We start from the raw sequence: 20,483 nt of genomic DNA, 5'->3' as shown, positions 1-20,483 counted from the left end.
AGAACCTATAGTACTTAGTACTGTGCTTGGGTTGAGAAGATGAAAGAAGATATTTGTTGACATTGGACTTAACTTCTGTAGACTAATTTTCAGGAAATACATATGAAGGAAGGTTGTTCCAGAAAACGGCAGTTGAAAAGTTGGACGTTAAATGGATATTGGCGGCACGTGTTCGGACTGTTTTGAAAGAGAGAGCAGGAATTATAGAAGCCAATTCAGAAGAACAGTGCCCATGGAAGTATCTGTAGAAGAGGCATGCAGCAGAAACAGTCCGTCTATGAGACAGCGAGTGGAGAGACTAAGGTTGAATCATTAATTAACCTAACTGCCCTCTTCTGAATGGAATCAAGAAGCCTGAGAGAGGTTTTGGGGGCACCACCCCAGATGTGGGAACAATATTCTATGGCAGGGCAGATTTGCGAATGTATAGAGTGAGCAGCTGTTTGGAAGAAAAGTCATGCCAAGAGCGAAAACCAAGTTTTTTAGATAAAGAGGAAGCAATATTTGTAATATGCTTATGCCAAGAGAGATTAGAAGTCAGGGTAATCCCCAAAAGAGATATTATTTTGCCTAGAAATCGGAGTGTCACTAAAGATAAGAATAGGAACAGAAGAATCCTTTTTGCAAGACAAGACTGAGTTTTAGAAGAGTTGAAATCAACTAAGTTGTCTTTGCCCCACTGGAGAATTACCTGAAGATTGGCATTTAAGGAATTGGTAGCAGATTGAGCAGGACAAGGTTTCTCAAAATGGAATGCAATGTGCTATCATCAGCAAAACTATGGAAGAAGGTCATTAATATACAAGAAGAAAAGAGTGGGGGAAAGAACTGAACCTTGGCATTAGTGGAGAAGTTAGAGCCATCTGAGAGAAAACTGGATAACCAATTACTAAAAACAGTTGGCAAACCATAAGATGGAAGCTTGTTTAGAAGACCTTTAGTCCAAACACAATCGAAAGCCCTTGAGATGTCAAGAGCAACTACTTGTGTTTCACCGAACCTTTCCATTGAATTAGTCCATAAATGGGTAACATAAGTCAAAATATCACCAGTGGATCAACACTGACGATCGTTGATCAGACAGGAGGTTTATAGGTAGTTTAAGAATTGGCAGTTAATTAATTTCTCCATTACTTTAGAAAGAGTAGAAGTAATTGCAACGGGACGGATTTGTCACCCTTTTTAGGAACTGGCTGGATATGAGCAAGTTTCCAAGCAGAAGGAAAAACATCTATGGAATAAAAAAAATAAAAGTGAAAAAAGGCAGCAAAGAAAGAATAGGAGTAAGTTCAGGAGCACAGGTTTTGAGAACAAATAGAGAAATACAAGCTGGACCTTTCTTAGCATCAAAATTCGTTGACATCCTTTTGACGGAAGACAACGGGAGACGTTTTACCAAGATCATTAATACAAGAGTTGGAAGAAAAATGGGATGCTAGCAGGCCAGCTTTATCCTTGGCTGAAGTGACAACAGAACCATCTGGTTTGGACAGAGGTGGGAGCAGAGATAGGCAAAAGACCAGAATGCTCAGCTACCATTAGGGCAAGAAACAAGTTTTCTACTCTTAGCCTGGACTGATTAATAACTGCTTTACAATTGTTGCAAGCTTTGGTGTAGGCAGAAAATGAAACTGAAGACTTAGAAACAAGCCAATTATGATATGCAACATTCTTAGATAAAGGACGAGATTTTAAAGTGGAGTGTGGGATAAAGGATTACATTCCTGCAAGAATAGTTTCACTGACACGATCTGAGCAAATGTTGACATCAGAAGTTTTGAAACAGTAATCCAACCAAGAAAATGAAGTCTCGCAGGTCATCCCATTTTGCCAAACAACACAAGGTTGGGAATACCTATGAGATAAAGGTTCCATTGGAGAAGAGACAATCACCAAGTTGTGATCTGAAGTGCCTAAAGGACCTCTCGCTTCGACTGTGTACTTAGAAGGGTTGTTTGTGAGAAAAAGATCAAGCGTATTGGCTGTATGATTAGGATTGTCCGGTATTCTTGTAGGTAAATGAACAATCTGTGCTAGGTCATTAGTAATTGCAAAAGCCTCAGCATCTCAACCAGCTGGAGTTGTGAACATTAAAATCACCAAGGAAAATTGGACTGGAGAAAGTCAAAGAGCTCCAAGTGATTGGTGGAGTTGGGAGAACTGTAGAGACAACAGATGAATCTGACACAATGAGGTAGAGAGATTTTAAGCCAGAGAAGATTCCAAATTGCCAAGTCTCTGACAGGGAATATAAGAACAGACATATGTACAAGTACCACCTTTGAGGCGAAAGGAATCATACAGCAAATAATTTGGGCATCAGAGATGAGCAGTAGTTGAATCAACCGATAACTCAGATTCTGTCAGAAAAAGTACATGGGGTTTGGCAGACTGCAAGTGGAAATGGACATGTTTGAATTAGGAAGTGCTTGGGAGGTTTAGATCTTTTCGCAGATAAGCTTGCTCTATTAGTTTGACAACTCATGGTGTATTCAATAGTAAGAAAAAGTGGGTGGGACATGCTGTATGAAGTAGTGAAATTTTTGTATATGGCATACACATGGTAAGAATATACCCAGATCCTTGACTTAACGTGGCCTCCACACTACTCAGACTCCCTCCAGTCACTATCTGGCAGAGTAGAGGTAGCAAGATTATACACTAGCTGATCCAGAAGCCTCCTAGAGAGTTACCAATAGGTTCGGTCCGGTGTACTAACTAGCGGCCGGCCTGCGAACACTGTTTTAGAACTGTACCCTCGAAATGTAAGGAATATTGGATCTCACCACGATGTTCATCATAACCTCAAAAGTCATTAATCATACTGCATGATAGAAGAGAAAGGAAGGGTTGACTGGAACTTAGCTCTAGAGACTAAACATGGGTTCGACCACTTCAAGCCTCCAATAAGCAAAGTTGATGAGAGACTATACTCCTGCTTACATTGGTTCACATCTGGGTGGTCACCCACCATATACTTGTGCATGGAGGTTATACCCAGGATTACTAACAGTCCCATCATTGTGAAGGTGCAAGCAGAGGATTTGGCTGTCACAGACCGACCGGACTTCGCCGAAATTGTGTCCACTTGACCTGGGTGTCATCCAAATATCAGTTCCATCAGCATTTTAGACTCCCAAGTAGCAAGTGCAGCCTGTCTGGCATATTTGAGACAAACTCAAGGACCTTAATAACAATAGTATCAATATATTTACCCCCGAACCAAGAAATAAATTATGAAGACTTAGAAGAACTAGTAGATCAACTACCCCCTCCTTACTGTATAATGGGGGATCTAAATGGACATCACCCTTTATGGGGAAATACTGATTTTAATAAAAGAGGACATGAAATAGAAAAAGTAATAGATGCCAAAAATCTAATCCTCCTGAATTGTGGAAAACACACGAATTTCCACCTTCCAACAGGAACCAGCTCAGTGATAGACCTTACTTTATGCTCCCCAGCATTATATCCTGTTTTAGAATGGACAGTTCATGAAGATCCATTATACAGTGACCACTACCCCATTGTCACTTTAACAAAAGATACCCTATGTCAATCCAGACAAAAACCCAAATGGAAATTTCACAAAGCAGACTGGGAAAAATTAAAATTTAGCAATAATTGAACAACAGAGAGTCCGACAACTAACCAATGGCCAAGCAGCAGAACAATCAATACCAAAAACGTCTACCAGTGTAGTGTGGCTTCAGGAAACATAGATCAACCTTGGACCTCCTGATTAAAATAGAAAACAACATTTAGTTATGATAGGCTTCAATATAGAAAAGGCATTCTCCGGGACATATATAACTTAAAGCTAAGAAGACAGCTCCATGTTTTCATCCATAACTTTTTTACAGCATTGAACTTTCCAAGTACGAATACAAACTACACACTCAAGTCTTCCTACAAGAAGGAGTACCACAGGGATCAGTCCTCAGTGCCACCTTGTTTGCAATAAAAATAAACTATAACCGAACAGATACCATCCTCCATAAATACAGCTCTTTACATAGATGATTTCAGTATCTTTTTCCAATCCCAAAACATGAGAACAATAGAATGCGTTACAAGGTGCAATAAACAAGGTCAGCAACTGGGCTCAGGAAAATGGTTTATGATCTCCACACAAAAAACTATACGCATGCACTTCTGTAGAAAAAGAAACCTTCTTTTAGATCCAGAATTAAAACTTAATGGACAGATAATCCCAATCAAGCCAAGCATAAAATTTCTTGGAACATATAAAACAACTAAGAACAAACTGCCTCAAGAACCTAAACATTGAGTCTTGTCTGCAACGATCTGGGGTGCAGATAGTTACTCTGTTGTGATTATACAGAGCCTGCATGTATAACTCAGCCAAACCGAGTGCCCTGATCCAGTGCACCACAGCACTAGGAGCATATCACACCTCACCAGTCCACAGCCTCGTGAACCACCACTACAACTCCGGAGACAAAACTTGCTGTTATACTACATTGCAAAGATAAAATCAATACCTGACCACCCAACACGGACAATCCTACATGAACCAAGTTTGGAAAACTTATATAGAGCACATCCAAATGCTAACAAACCAGCAACGTAATTTAAATCTCAATCAGATAGCAATTTCTCCTAAAATTCCATATCCACCTTGAGATACCATTCAAACGATATGCAATCTCCATATGCATAAATGGAACAAGGATTCTCTACCTACACAGACCAACATTGTAATTCTACCCCGATATACACAGATGGTTCCAAAACAGGAATAGCAGCCAAATTCCTGAATACCATCATTTCCAACTAGAGGCTATACAACTAGCCATGAACCATATATGGCTAACCAACAGTATAATATTTACAGATCCGTTCAATGCTCTGCAAGCCTTAAAGGATAACACCATAAATACCCATCTGACCGTATGTAAAATACATAACACTATCAAAACCAAACACGTAGGAATAGATGGCAATGAACAGGCAGACCAAGCAGCAAGCCCAATCAACCATACCTGAACTGTAAAATTACAATTCAAAAGTGGCAGGAACAGGCTGGTAACAAATTATTACAACAATGGAAAACCAGTACAAGAACCAACAGACAAGAAGAAATTATACTTAGCAGATTAATAATGTTACCCACTCCTATCTGCTCAGAGCCAAATCTCTGCCTCAGTGCAAACGGTCCAACGTATTCTACTTGACTGCCCTAACTTTACACAAGAACATCAGATTACCTTTAAATCCTTAAAAGGAACGGACACATTTTCATTACGAACGATTTTGTCAGATAAATTTAATATATCCGAAGTCTTCCAGTTTCTGAAATGCATAAACTACTATAATTTGATATAAAAATCATAAAAGATATCAATGAATAAGCCATAAATCATAAGATTGGCACATTATAGCCATAGGAGCTGATGCGCCAGTAAAATATCCAATCCAACCTTGCTCTTTAGGTTGGATTGAGGACAGGATTCTCAACTATGGATCACCGTAATGTCACAGCTAATGAATACAAAACACCATTATGCCTGGCATTTGACTCAATACAGCAATGTTTCAGGCACTGGAAAAACAACATAGATACCCCATATATTGATTTATTACACTAGACAAAAGTAAATTTAAAATTGACAAAGGAGTGAGACAAGGAGACAAAATATCTCTGATGTTTTTGACTGCTGCCCTTGGGGTCATAAGCTATGATCCCAAAGAACTAGAAAGGGATATGACAAACGAATGGATAGCATTTAGGAAATATCCCAATTTGTGTGGAACAGGACCAAGGTATGTCTGCCAGGGGCAAAGGTTGATGACATTGTAGAGCGGATATTATCTTTTAAGGGCACAAAAGGTGATATTAAGAGTAGGAGACCAGCAGAATTACTTAACAAGTACAGGTCACTGTTGAAAAACAGCCATGAATTAGGGTTGAATTTGAAAGTGTCTGCAAGGCTCAAGGGGGTAGCATTTTTTTTTTTTTTTTCAGCCTGGTCTGTACTTGTTAACAGGAATGAGATACACTTAAATAGAAAGGATGCAAGAATATTTGCTGATGCTATCAAGGTAGTGCTAGGTGGAATACAAGGACTAATAGATTAACAGTAGCCTGGAAAACAAGATGCAGGGTATTTCAGAGACTGCTGGGAGTCATTGCGGTACAAGTAAACACATGGGTTGTGTTAGGGTAGCTATGAATAGGAAAAGGTGCATGTATATCAATGCTAGGAGTTTGGTAGATGAATTTGAGGTATTGCTCAGAACATCAAAGGCAGATATTGTTTGGATATCAGACATGGGATCACACAAAAATAAGGAATGCAGAACTGGAATTTGGGAAGTACAATGTGCACAGAAAGGAGGAGAGGTTATGCTATTAGTTAAGAAACAAAATCCAAGGAAGTGAAGCCAGTCAACATTGATCGACAGTGAAGTGTCGAGTCACTTTGGGTGTCACATAAGCATTGGGAGGAGTGTGTTATAGGCCTATTGACTCTGATGAGTATAATAAGAAACTGTATAGGAAAATAGTGGACCAGTAAATCAGTCTTATAATGGGGGATTTTAAGTTCCCAGATATTGACTGGAATTTGTGGATTTATTGGATGATTGTTTTCTACATCAGCATGTTCGGGAGGCAACTAGAGGGAGTAATACTCTTGTAGTGATTCTTCATGCATTAAGAATCTGCAGATAAAGAAACCACTGGTAACAGTGTGCTGAAGTGGGATTTACTCAAAGAGGTAAAGGTTTTTGCTTTTGTAAAGGCGACTACAGTGGTCCCAACAGCAAATTCAAAATGAATCTACTAGGTTGTACATACCAACTAAGAAATATTGTTCAAGGAGGCCTAAATGGATGTCAGAGAAGAAAAATGCATGGTATATATGGAAGCCTATGATAGATATAAGCTGATCTGTAACCAAGTCACAAAGGAGATTATGAGGAATCCTTGGCAAAGGATGTAAAAAAAAAAAAAAACACTTCTTTACCTATGTAAACTCTAGGAGGAAAGAGATGAATCAGATTGGTCCAACTGTTGATGATCCTGCTCAGGTGGCTAACAAACTAAATGAATATTTTGGTATCTATATTTACCCATGAGGAGTTATTCAGAGAGGGGAATGCCAGAGGTGAGTTAAATAATTTTGTAATAACTGAGAGGAAAGTAAAGGAAAAATTGTTGAAGATAAAAAAGGAACCTGGGATCTATCCAGTTATATTAAAGGAGACAGCAAACCCTTAGCCATAATTATAAGAGCTTCTGTGGACTCAGGGGAGGTACCCATGGACTGAAGATGTGCATATGTGACCCCAATTCACAAAGGGTGACACAAGTAATTATAGACCTGTGAGTTTAACTTCTGTTCCAGGAAAATTAATGGAGGCACTGGTTAAAGAAGCACTGCAGGATCATCTAGACGAGACTTCAGTTATAGCTCTGACACAGCATGGTTTTGTTAAGGGGAAGTCTTGCCTGACCAATTTGATTGTATATTATGTGGTCACAAAGGAACTTTCTGCAGGGAATAACTTTGATATCATATATTTGGATCTTAGAAAGGCTTTGATACTGTTGCACATGGAAGATAGCTGAACAAATTGTTGCTATGGATCAAGGGATGGTTGAGTGGGAGAAGACAGTGATAAACAATGGACACCCTCAGGGTTCAGTGCTGGATTCATTATTGTTTTCGGTATTTATAAATGATATTGATGATGGTATATAAAGCTTAATGTCCAAGTTTGCGGGGTTGTTAAGGACACTAATGACAGTTTGCTGCTGCAACAGGATCTAGAAAAGTTGAGCGGATGGTGTGAGAGGTGGCAAATGAAGTTTAACATTGACAAATGTAAAGTACTACATATGGGAAACAGCAACATATCAACTCTGTGGTACTACACTGACAATAGCAGAGAACAAAAAGGAACTGGAGGTAATTGTGCAGGCAGTCTGCAAGAGTAGCTCATATTGTCTTGTCTAAGGCAATAGCCGGGGGCCCCACATTGAGTACTGTATATAGGTCTGGAGGCCTCATTTTAAGAAGGGCAACAAGATTAGTGAATGAAACAAAGGGTTGCACTTACGAAGAAAGGCTTAAATTTTGCAAATTACAGTGTCTGGAGACCAGGCACCTGTGAGGTGATCTGAATGAGGTGTATAAAGCCTTGAATGCATTCTTCCTCTTGCTCAGAATAATCAACTGAGAGGGCATAAATTTAAATTGAGGAAAGATGTAGGATAGATGTGCAGAAATTTGCCTTTAGCCAGCAGGTAGCTGGTTGGTGGAACAGACTTCCATCTTTTGTTGTGGAAGTTGATAGCCTAAATAAATTTAAGGCTGAGTTGGACAGGTATTTGGAACGAATGAAGGGGTGAAATGGGAGCAGTTTTTTTTTTTTTTTTTTGGCTAATGCTGCATAAGCTTGCATCATATGCCTCTACTAATACTAATAATGAACCAGTGTATATTACCCACCATTACTTATGGACGTGAAACTTGGGCACTCGCCAAAAGAATGGAATGAATTATATTGGGAATCAGACTGTTAGATAAGAAGAGAAACACAGGAATGTCTTATAATGGGGGATTTTAACTTCCCAGATATTGACTGGAACTTGGTTTGGTCACTCACACACTAGTCAGACTTTTGTGGATTTATTGGATGATTGTTTTCTGCAGCGATCACAGTGTACTAATGTGGATTTACTTAAAGATTTAATTACCATCAGGGGTAAAGGAAAGGGTTTTTGCTTCCGTAAAGGTGAGTACAGTGAGATCAACTGAAGATGTTACCAACAGTAAATTCTAAGTGGGAAGCATTCAAGGAATTAATCGTGGATGGTACTAAAAGTTTCATACCTATTAAGAAATATTGTTCAAGGTTTAGGCCTAAATGGTTATCTAATGAAATAATGAGACTCGCAACAGAGAAGAAAAATGCATGGGATGCATATAAATTATCAAGCAACTCGGAGGCCTATGGTTTGTTATTTGGTTTTTAGGAGCATTAGCAACTAAGGCCATATTGCTCTGGGGATATGCGGTGGTCAATCCCTGACCTTTCCGCATCCTCCATATTTGGTGGTGACGGGCTCAGAGGCCTATGGCAGATATAAGCTAGTCTGTAATCAGATCACAAAGCAGGTTAGGCAGGCAGAGGCAGATTACGAGAAATCTTTGGCAAAGGGTACTTTACTTATGTAAACTCTAGAAGGAAGGGGATGAATCTGATTGGTCCATTTGACATCGATGGTTCGACTGTTGATGTTCCTGCTCAGATAGCAAACAAAATGAATGAGTATTTTGCATCTACATTCACACATGAGGAATTAAGATTTGAAAATGGCAGAAGGTTATCAAATTGTAGCAGGATACTTAATGATTTTGTAATAACTGAGAACAAAGTGGAGGAGAAAATGTTGAAGTTAAACATAAGAAAAGCACATGGGGTAGTAGTAGTAGTAGTGGCACTTGATGCAAGAAAGCAAGTGTAGGAGCTTATGCAGCATCAGCCAAAAAAAAAAAAAAAAAAATCACACCATACCCTCCAATTGCCTGTCCAGTTCCTCCTTAAATTTATTTAACCTATCAACTTCCACAACGACAGATGGAAGTTTGTTCCAGCAATTAACCACCCGCTGGCTAAAGGCAAATTTCCGCACATCTATTCTACATCTATCCTTTCTTAATTTGAACTTATGTCCCCGTAGGTTCGTATTCTGAACAAGTGGGAGGATCCCATCAGAATTCAGCGTGCTCAACCCATTCAAGGCCTTATAGACCTCAATCAGATCACCGCGCAGGTGCCTAGTCTCCAGCCACTGCAATTTGCAGAACTTAAGCCTCTCTTGGTAAGAGGATCCCTTCATTCCCCTCACCAATCGTGTTGCTCTTCTCTGTACACGCTCAAGCAAATCTACATCCTTCCTAAAATGAGGCCTCCAGACCTGTACGCAGTACTCAAGGCGTGGCCTGACCTTTGCCTTATACAGAGGGACAATCACCTTTTCCCTGCTAGCAAAATTCCTATATATCATTGACAAAACCCCATGACCTGCCCTAGCAGCCTGTCTACATTGCTCAGAAAACTTCATATCTGACTGCACAATTACTCCCAGGTCTTTTTCATTTTCTACCACCTTAAGTGTAGTACCACACAGTTGGTACGTTTCTCTGGGGTTACTTCTACCCATATGCAGTACTTTGCATTTGTCAAGGTTAAACTTCAGTTGCCACTTCTTAGCCCATCTGCCCAAATTATCTAGATCCTGTTGCAGTAGCACACTGCCATTACTGTCATTAACAACCCTGCCAACCTTCGTGTCATCTGCAAACTTCGACATTAAGCCTGATATACCTTCATCAATATCATTGATAAATATACAAAACAACAGTGGACCCAACACCGAACCCTGTGGGACTCCACTAATAACATTAGTCCACGAAGAGCAGCACCCATTGATTACCACCCCTCTGTCTTCTCCCACTTAACCATCCTTTTATCCATTGTAGCAACTTACCCTTAATACCATTCTGCTCCAATTTGTACAGTAGTCTTCCATGCGCAACAGTGTCAAAAGCTTTCCTGAAATCCAAGTATATGATATCAAAATTATTTTTTGCATCCAGTTCCTTTGTGACCACATGGGTGGATGGGATCTATCCAGTTATATTAAAGGAGGTGGCAAATCAATTTAGCAACTTAAGCAAACCCTTAGCCATAATTATGAGAGCATCCTTGGACTCATGGGAGTTTCCCACGGAATGGAGATGTGCAAATGTATCCCCAATTCACAAAGGGGGATCGAAGGGTGACACGAGTAATTACAGACCAGTTAATTTAACTTCTGTTCCAGGTAAAATAATGGAGTCACTGGTTAAAGATGCATTGCAGGATCATCTAGACAAGACTGCAACAATAATTAAGACACAGCATGGGTTTAAGGGAAAGTCTTGTCTGACAAATTTGATAGAACATTATGATGTGGTTACAAAGGAATTGGATGCAAAAAATAATTTTGATATCATATATTTGGATTTCAGGAAAGTTTTTGACACTGTTGCGCATGGAAGACTATTGTACAAATTGGAGCAGAATGGTATTAAGGGTAAGTTGCTACAATGGATAAAAGGATGGTTAAGTGGGAGAAGACAGAGTGTGGTAATCAATGATAGCTGCTCTTCGTGGAGTCCCACAGGGTTCAGTGTTGGGTCCACTGTTTTGTATATTTATCAATGATATTGATGAAGGTATATCAGGCTTAATGTCGAAGTTTGCAGATGGTACAAAGGTTGGCAGGATTGTTAATGACAGTAATAGCAGTGTGCTACTGCAACAGGATCTAGATAATTTGGGCAGATGGGCTAAGTGGCAACTGAAGTTTAACCTTGACAAATGCAAAGTACTGCCTATGGGTAGAAGTAACCCCAGAGAAACGTACCAACTGTGTGGTGCTACACTTAAGGTGGTAGAAAATGAAAATGACCTGGGAATTGTGCAGTCAGATATGAAGTTTTCTGAGCAATGCAAGACAGGCTGCCAGGGCAGGTCATGGGGTTTTGTCAATGATATTTAGGAATTTTGCTGGCAGGGAAAAGGAGGTGATTGTCCCTCTGTATAAGGCAATGGTCAGGCCACGCCTTGAGTACTGCGTACGGGTCTGGAGGCCTAATTTTAGAAAGGATGTAGATTTGCTTGAGTGTGTACAGAGAAGGGCAACAAGATTGGTGAGGGGAATGAAGGGATCCTCTTACCAAGAGAGGCTTAAGTTCTGCAAATTGCAGTTTCTGGAGACTAGGCACCTGCGCGGTGATCTGATTGAGGTGTATAAGGCCTTGAATGGGTTGAGCATGCTTAATTCTGATGGGATCCTTCCACTTGTTCAGATTACGAACCTAAGGGGGCATAAATTCAAATTAAGAAAGGACAGATGTAGAATATAGATGTACTGAAATATGCCTTTAGCCAGCGGGTGGTTAATTGCTGGAACAAACTTCCATCTGTCATTGTAGAAGTTGATAGCTTAAATAAATTTAAGGCTCAGCTGGACAGGTAATTTGAACGAACGGAGGGATGAAGTGGAAGGGGTTTTTTTTGCTGATGCTGCACAAGCTTGCTTTCTTGCATCATATGCCTCTACTAATTCTAATGTTCCAAATTTCTGTAATATATACAATGAAAGGTTAACATAGGTTTCAGAAACAAATTTTATTCCAAATTTATAGGTAGCCCTCAATTTACGTCGAGGTTAGGTTCTGGGGGGGGGGGGACATGCGCAAATGGAACCCTTTGTATAATGGAGTCAATCAGAAATCACAGGTTAGGTTCAAGGCACCAAAAATTTTACCTACCACTTTGCATCCTTCATCAGATTCTATCCTCCGAATATTGCACTAGAATTCAATTAACTACTTTTACCAGACATGGCGTGTCTTTATAACATGATTTATTAACAGGACAATTAATAAAAAAATGTTAGCGTAAACAATAACCAACTGAATGCTTCACCGCATGGACTTTTACCATCCACGAGTGATTACTTTGAGGGCGGGAATCATTCTTGTCTCTGCCAATCTGCAATTAGTGCATTCATGATATGAATGCACTAATTGCTGATTGGCTCAGATTGTCCTAAATCAAGTGAACACTGCACGATACATAGCACAGTCTGATGAAGATGAATTTTCAATTTATAAAAAAACTGAAATGTGGTTGGTGATTGGTGCAAATCGAGGACTACCTGTAATTCTGAAAGTAAAACACTTTTCTTTAAATATTAATTTAACCCACTGACAATATTTCAACAGTTTGCGCTCTTCATCTACACAGCTGGTTTTGAAAACGTTGAGAAATTTCTGTTAATTATCACAGTTAGGTTTAATTCATGAATTTTTCTTAATTATATGCACATATTGATTGCCATGTCAATAACACCACATGCTTTCTTCCAATCAGCAATAACTAATATGCTGTCTGAATTACTGTTGATGTGGACACTCCGGTTAATGACTGCATGTGTCAGTTGAAGTGTTTAAATTGAGTTAATTTCAAAAATTAAAAATATACACTTTATATTAAAAGTGAAATTTTCAGTCTTCAAAAAAAAAAAAAAAAAAGTCATCAAAAAAGTGAATTTTTTTTCTGATTTTTCAAATACAGACACTCCCTGGCTTACATACATTTTTACCTCTGGCACAAATTTAAAATCCGTTTCCATGATTTTATGTCCTGTAGTAATAAGTTGAAATTTTCCCTATATAACTCTAAGAGGTCATTTTTATAATGTTCCATCATAAGAATCAATTTTGAATGCATTTGTGATATTTTTCTAAAACATTTCTGGAGGTCACTACCATAAAACAATTTGCACTTTATTGGATTTTTCTGTTAGTGCAATCTATTATAAATGGGTAGTAAACTCGATCCTATTGCATTTGTGATAATACCTACGATAACTGGAATTCTGTGGGTTTTTATGTTATGTTAGGCCTCCGTAACCGAGTAGTCAGGAGCGCGAGTGCAATAGCACACGCTCATTAGCATTAGCAGAGGCATTTGATGCAAGAAAGCAAGCTTATACAGCATCAGCCAAAAAAAAAAATAAAATAATAATAAAAAAATAAATAAAAAATAACCACTTCCACTTCACCCCTCTGTTCGTTCGAAATACCTGTCCAGCTGAGCCTTAAACTTATTTAGGCTATCAACTTCCACGACAAGGGATGGAAGTCTATTCCACCAACCAACCACCCGCTGGCTAAAGGCAAATTTCCTCACATCTATCCTACATCTGTCTTTCCTCAATTTGAATTTATGCCCTCTCAGGTTATTATTCTGAGCTAGAGGAAGAATCCCATCAGCATTGAGCATGCTGGTGCCTAGTCCCCAGACACTAATTTGCAAAACTTAAGCCTTTCTTCGTAAGAGCACCCCTTTGTTCCATTCACTAATCTTGTTGCCCTTCTCTGTACTCGTTCCAGCATCTCTACATCCTTCTTGAAATGAGGCTTCCAGACCTGTATATAGTACTCTCAGTGTGGCCTGACCATTGCCTTATACAAGGGAATAATCACCTCCTTATCCCTGCTAGAAAAATTCCTATATATCATCGACAATATACCATAAGCTACTCTTGCAGCCCATCTGCACGGCTCAGAAAATTTCATATCTGCCTGCACAACCACTCCCAGGTCCCTTTCATTCTCTTCCACTCTCAGTGTAGTACCACAGAGTTGATACGTTGCTCTGGGGTTGCTGTTTCCCCATATGTAGTACTTTACATTTGTCAATGTTAAACTTCATTTGCCACCTCTCAGCCCATCTGCTCAACCTTTCCAGATCCTGTTGCAGTAGCAGAGTGTCCTTGACAACCCTGCCAACCTTCGTATCATCTGCAAACTTGGACATTAAGCTGGATATACCATCATCAATATCATTTATAAATACAGAAAACAATAATGGACCCAATACTGAACCCTGAGGGACTCCACTAATAACATTAGTCCACGATGAGCAGTGTCCATTGATTACCACTCTGTCTTCTCCCCCTCAACCACCCCTTTATCCATAGCAGCAATTTGCCTCCAATGCCACACTGCTCCAATTTGTGCAGCAGTATCAAAAGCCTTTCTAAGATCCAAATATATAATATCAAAGTTATTCCCTGCATCCAGTTCTTTTGTGACTGCATCATAGTATCTAATCAAATTGGTCAGGCAAGACTTCACCTTAACAAAACCATGCTGTGTCTGAGCTATAACTGAAGTCTTGTCTAGATGATCCTGCAGTGCCTCCATTAATTTTCCATGAACAGAAGTTAAACTAACAGGTCTATAATTACTTGTGTCGCCCTTTGATCCTCCTTTGTGAATTGGGATCACATTTGCACATCTCCAGTCCATGGGTACTTCCTCTGAGTCCAAGGAAGCTCTCATAATTATGGCTAAGGGTTTGCTTTCTTCCTTTGCTGCCTCCTTTAATATAACTGGATAGATTCCATCCACCCCAGGTGCCTTTCTTGTATTTATCTTCAACAATTTCTCCTCCACTTTACTCTCAGTTATTACAATTCTCTAGCTTACTGCCAAAGTTGAATACACCTCTGGCATTCCCCTCACTGAATAACTCCTCATGTGTGAATGTTGATGCAAAATATTCATTTAGTTTGTTAGCTACCTGAGCAGGATCATCAACAGTTGACCCATTGATATCAAGTGGACCAATCTGATTCATCCCCTTCCTTCTAGAGTTTACATAAGTAAAGAACTCTTTGCTGTTTTTCTTTGCATCCCTTGCCAAAGATTTCTCGTAATCTGTCTTCGCCTGCCTAACTTCCTTTGTAAATTGTTTAGAGATCAAGTTGTATCTATCATAGGCTTCTGTGTCACGTGTTAATTTGTATGTATCCCATGCATTTTTCTTCTCTGCCATCCACTTAGGCCTAAACCTTGAACAATATTTCTTAGTTGGTATGTAAAGCCTAGTAGCTTCCAAGATAAGTTCTTTGAATGCTTCCCGTTTTGAATTTGCTGTTGGTAACTTCATCAGTTGGTCCCACTGTATAGAATTTAAATACTCTCTCAGTCCATCGTAGTTGCCTTTATGAAAGCAATAACCCTTCCCTTTACCCCTAATGGTAGTTACCTCTGAGTAAATCCCACTTCAGCACACTGTGATCACTGCCACCTAGTGGTTCAAGCCCCTGACTGCTGAATACGGTCGATCTACCAACCAGCACTGGACCAGCGTGGTGGATTACGGTCCATTGCCCTCAGCATGAATTGTTGAGGAGGCTTCCATCCTGCAGTGGGTTGATAATGGCTGCACTTTACCTTTTTTTTTATTATGAGTTCCCCTTCATTCCTATTTACAATGGTGAAGGGAAAGGGACCAATACAAAGTTTGTAATCTATTGCAGGTTATACTCTTTTAAGGGACAGTGTTCATATAAAAGAACATGTTAAAGGATTGATGCATTTAAGATCAGGTTCAGAATCAAGTGCCTTCAAGTCCAATAGCCATTCAAGCAAAAAGTATTTATGAAGATAAGTATGGAAAACCCCAAGCCAAGTTCATGGCAAGCAACGGGTGGTTTCCAAAACAAAGTATGAGGCGAAATCTTCAGTGCCGATTCTGCAGCTCAGAGAAATTGTGATGTGTTGGATAAAACCCATTCCAAATCTCCACGGGAGTGTGCGCTCATTCTGGCAAAACTTGCTGACATTGACTGTCTTATCTCTCTTTTTGTAATTTTTCTTGTGCATGATATAAAAAAAAACCTGCATAAATAATTCTATTTACATGTTTGTTGAGCATTTCTTTTTTTGCTTCAATCAAATTCAGCATAAGCATTTAGGGAAATTGACTTATGTAGAAGTCTGTGGAACAACCCTTACATAAGTCAGGGAGTGGCTGTATTGGCACCTGCAGTCTAAGTGACCCAACATGATTAGAAGAAAAATCCTTTTCACAAATGTTTTCCCGCATTATAAGGGATTGACTTATTGGCCCACTATACTCATTACACATTCCTCTCATTTTCCCAGTCCTTATATCACACCAAACCAACTCAGATTTTAAGATTCTTAACCAAATGCATAATCATGTTCAGATTGTATTCCCCTATCCTAAATTCTGCATCCTTTAGACAAAGTGATAACACATCTCCAAATTCATTTACTATGCTCATAGTAACCTTAACAAAGTAGTTGTTAGTGACTATTGTCAGGGAAACAGGACCAGGGATCTTTTAAGGACAAAATGTGATATTGTTGTACACATTGACACTAATGATATTAAGAGGAGGAGACTGGCAGAATTACTTAACAAGTACAGGTCAATGATGACAAAAAGCCGCAAGTTAGGATTGAATTTTAAAGTATCTGCAATTCTGCCCAGGTACAATAGGAGGGAGCATATGATGAGAGCCTTGGAGAGATTGTGCAAGGCTCAAGGGATAGAATTGTTCTCGGGAGAAACTGCAAGAATGATGCTATTGAGGCAGGGGATACACGAAACTCTGATGAAGGATTATGCTATTAGATTAACAGTAGCTGCTAGCAGAGGTGAAAATGTTTCTTGCACTGCTTCTATTGGAATGAGCAGCAGGATGGTAGTCATGGCGGAACAAGTGCATGTATACCAATGCAGAAATCGAATTTGTGGAGTACAATGTGTACAAGAAGGATTATGCTATTAGTTAAGAAATAAAATCCAAGGAAATACAGCACAATGTAGAATAGCCTATGAACCTGCAAGGGGGATCTGATTGAATCCTTCCTGCTCAGACTACACACAAGGGGAATTAGACAAAGTATTATAAGTAGCAGTTTTTTTTTTTTTGCATTGTTTGCCACTACTAAATTAGCTCAGGAACTTAAATAATAAAAACAGAAAATTGTTCTAAAATAATAACACAACCTCTGATAATTTTAATCAAAATCAAATTTCAGATGAAACTCCAAGTCCAGAAAATGCAGAATACACTTTGAGTAACTTCACTGACAATACTAGTTCCAGTTTATCAATTAATTTCAAGTTTAGTCCTGGAATTTCTGCATCTGACAATTGCAATAACTTACAGCTGCCATCAAATGGTGATTCCAACAGTACAGTATCAGCCCAAGTGCTAAGTAATGTTCTTACAAAACAGCCAATGGTTATTCCTCCCTTAGCAACAGCAGAATTGACAGATACTGAGTAAGTAGAAGCTTTTAAATCATTAAAATTACTAGATTATATATTCTTTAATTTAACCTGATTCCCTAATGAAGTGTACATGTGCAGAATAAGCAATTATGTTAATTGTATAGAACCTAACAAACGAACCAAATTTTACAATGATATGAGAAGCTTGCAAACTGTTTTTTCAAAGCCCTTATATTACTGCTATACTCATAAGTCGAAACTTTATTAGGTATAAATTATTTACAGTTTGATGACTAATCGATATATATGCAAATTTAAATTTTTTTAAGCATTCTTAATAAATATCTGATGTGAGAAAATTAACTTTTACATTAAGGTCCATAATTATGTATATTGCCTTTATATACAGAACTCTTATTAAATGAAGATGAATTATTTTATGATGAAAGAAATTATAGATCTCATTAGGCAACCATTTAGGACTAAACCTTGAACAATGTTTCTTAACCCGCCAAATTTTTAAAATTTTCATTTGGGTTAAATCCTATTAATTGGTGCCATAAAAAATGATGGGTGCCTCAAAAATGTTGAAAACCCCTACATTATGTCCAAACAAAAACTTCCAAATTGCATATCAAATGCAGTGGCAACATTGATCACTTGATTTCCTGGTTGGCAAAAAATCACATTTTGCAAAATACAGATTTTTGTGAAGTTTGCAATCTTGAAATATGGCCTACAAAAAGTAAATGTAAAACTGATATGTTTAGATGGGGGTTGTAGGAAACTTGCCGTAAAACAAAGAGTATTAGACAAATTTTTTTGATGATAGTAGGTGATCGTTATCTCAAAATTAATTTTTCTATACTTCTGGTCCCAAGATCACACTGCTCTTGATTTAAATATCAATAAAAACACTGTTATTGAAAAATGCAAAGATCTGAATGATATCAATAATTGATTCAGTTAGTTAACTGGGGGGGGATATCAGAAAACAGAATATCTATCGAAGTTGAAATTGATGAATCAGCATTTTTCAAAAGAGAATATAATAGGAACACAATGGGTTTTTGTGCATTCGAAAGAATTACCAAAGGATGTTTTTTTAGTTCCGGTAGAAAAGAGATAATAGTTGTTTTATCAATTATAAGAGAGAACATTGCCAGGTACAAAAATCAGTGATGGATGGCCTGCATATAAAGATCTCTATTGAGACATTAATTATACCCATGATGAGGTTATTTATCGCTATAATTTTGTTTCTCCAGATGATTCAAGTGCTCTTACTCAAAATATTGAAAAACACTTGGTTACATGCCAAAAGAAAATTAAAACACCAATTTGGAACACAGGATAGTCTACTAGAAGGTTATCTATATCAGTTTCTATTTAGAAGAAAATTTTTTAAAGAAAAATTCTTTAATTACCTTATTTTAGAAATAAATAAATTAGAAAGGTAAATTTTTTTGTATTTTGAAAGTTTCAATTGAATTTGATAATTTTTTATTTGTTAAATTTTGTCTAACACCCATTAATAGGATTTAAAAAATATATAAAGTTATTTATTTTCTGTTTTTAATATAAAATAAATATCTGAAAATCTAAATTAGAGTCGAAATTCAATACCTCCTCGTCATATGCTTCTTGTGTGCCTATTTTGCGAATCAGTTCTTTAGGTAAAAGAATTTTTACAACACTTCAACTCTTTTGAGCCCACATTTTTCGATTTGATTCAACAATTTAAAGCTATGATCCAACGGTCATGTCGTTTGTCCGCGAGTGTAACTACCTATTGAAATTGTTGGGTTCCCCTCAGGGGAATCCCTGAACGGTCATGTCGCTTTATATGTATATCAATAAAACATTTCAATTACGAAATATTTATATTGTTAAATATTTCTTAATTTAAATGTTACATGGCAAAAATATATAAAATGCTAAACATATTTTATACTCTTTCCGCTAAAAAATCCGCTATTACATATTTTAATCCGCCAAACCTGAAGCAATTCCGCTAAATTGGCAACACTATATGTGCCGAAACTTATTTTATGGTACAGAACAAGGTGGCATAAAGCGAGCCTTGACTCTAACAAAGTAATGAGGCACTTGTACAATTTATTTTTCTTTTATTCGCCAAGAACATCTTTGATGATACAGAAAACAATTCACAGAAGGGCCAAAGTCAATAAACAGAATCAGAATGAGTTGACGCAAGAAATGAGAATGCCACATCAAAATAACTATTTTCTCAATCAAACTAAATTGCCGCTGAATTAAAATAAACATTTCTGGTATCATTCCAAACTTTCAAGGTTTACAAGTTGTACTAGGACATGCTATGGTGGTGTAATGAATGGAAAATAAATTTCATTAACGAAATTCAGATTTCAACTTCACTGCAGCTATTATAAACGCAGAACAGCTGGTGAAAAAAAGTATGCAACCCCCAGCCCAGAAATTAGTTATTTTTAATAATTGACAATTTTCTACAAACTTAAATAGTAAAATGTTACAATTATTATTATTTTTTTTATTAAGGACGGTGCTACATGAGCATTCCGTACGAATACTGTTATGAAACTAGACTGGTGTTTTCTGTCAGTCATTTCAGATCAGCTATGTGTCAGTATTCGACATCTGTTCAAAAATAATACAAAGTGCAATCATCGTTTATAGGTCCATCCAAAGCTTAAAGAGCATTCTAAATATCATCCTCCCCTTTCACAAACTATAAATTTTGCAGGGTTGTTAATGATAGTAAAGACAGCATGCTACTGTTATTTTTTAGGAGCACTGGCAACTAAGGCCATATTGCTCCGGGAATA

General features: G+C 38.0%; 1 protein-coding gene across 1 annotated transcript in view; it reads left to right on the top strand.

Annotated features, from left to right (window-relative positions):
* Positions 1-20,483, top strand: part of LOC150078573 (protocadherin-like wing polarity protein stan) — a 570,595-nt gene that overhangs the window by 490,412 nt on the left and 59,700 nt on the right. The window contains exon 34 of the mRNA XM_090384617.1: positions 17,460-17,706. Within this exon, the coding sequence (XP_090240743.1) occupies positions 17,460-17,706 (247 nt within the window). The remainder of the gene's footprint in view (positions 1-17,459; positions 17,707-20,483) is intronic.

This window comes from Mastigoproctus giganteus, chromosome 11 (genome assembly GCF_048544385.1).
Source record: "Mastigoproctus giganteus isolate SK-2022 chromosome 11, ASM4854438v1, whole genome shotgun sequence".
NCBI classification, from domain to species: Eukaryota; Metazoa; Arthropoda; class Arachnida; order Uropygi; family Thelyphonidae; genus Mastigoproctus; species Mastigoproctus giganteus.
This window is presented reverse-complemented; position numbering and strand designations above follow the sequence as displayed.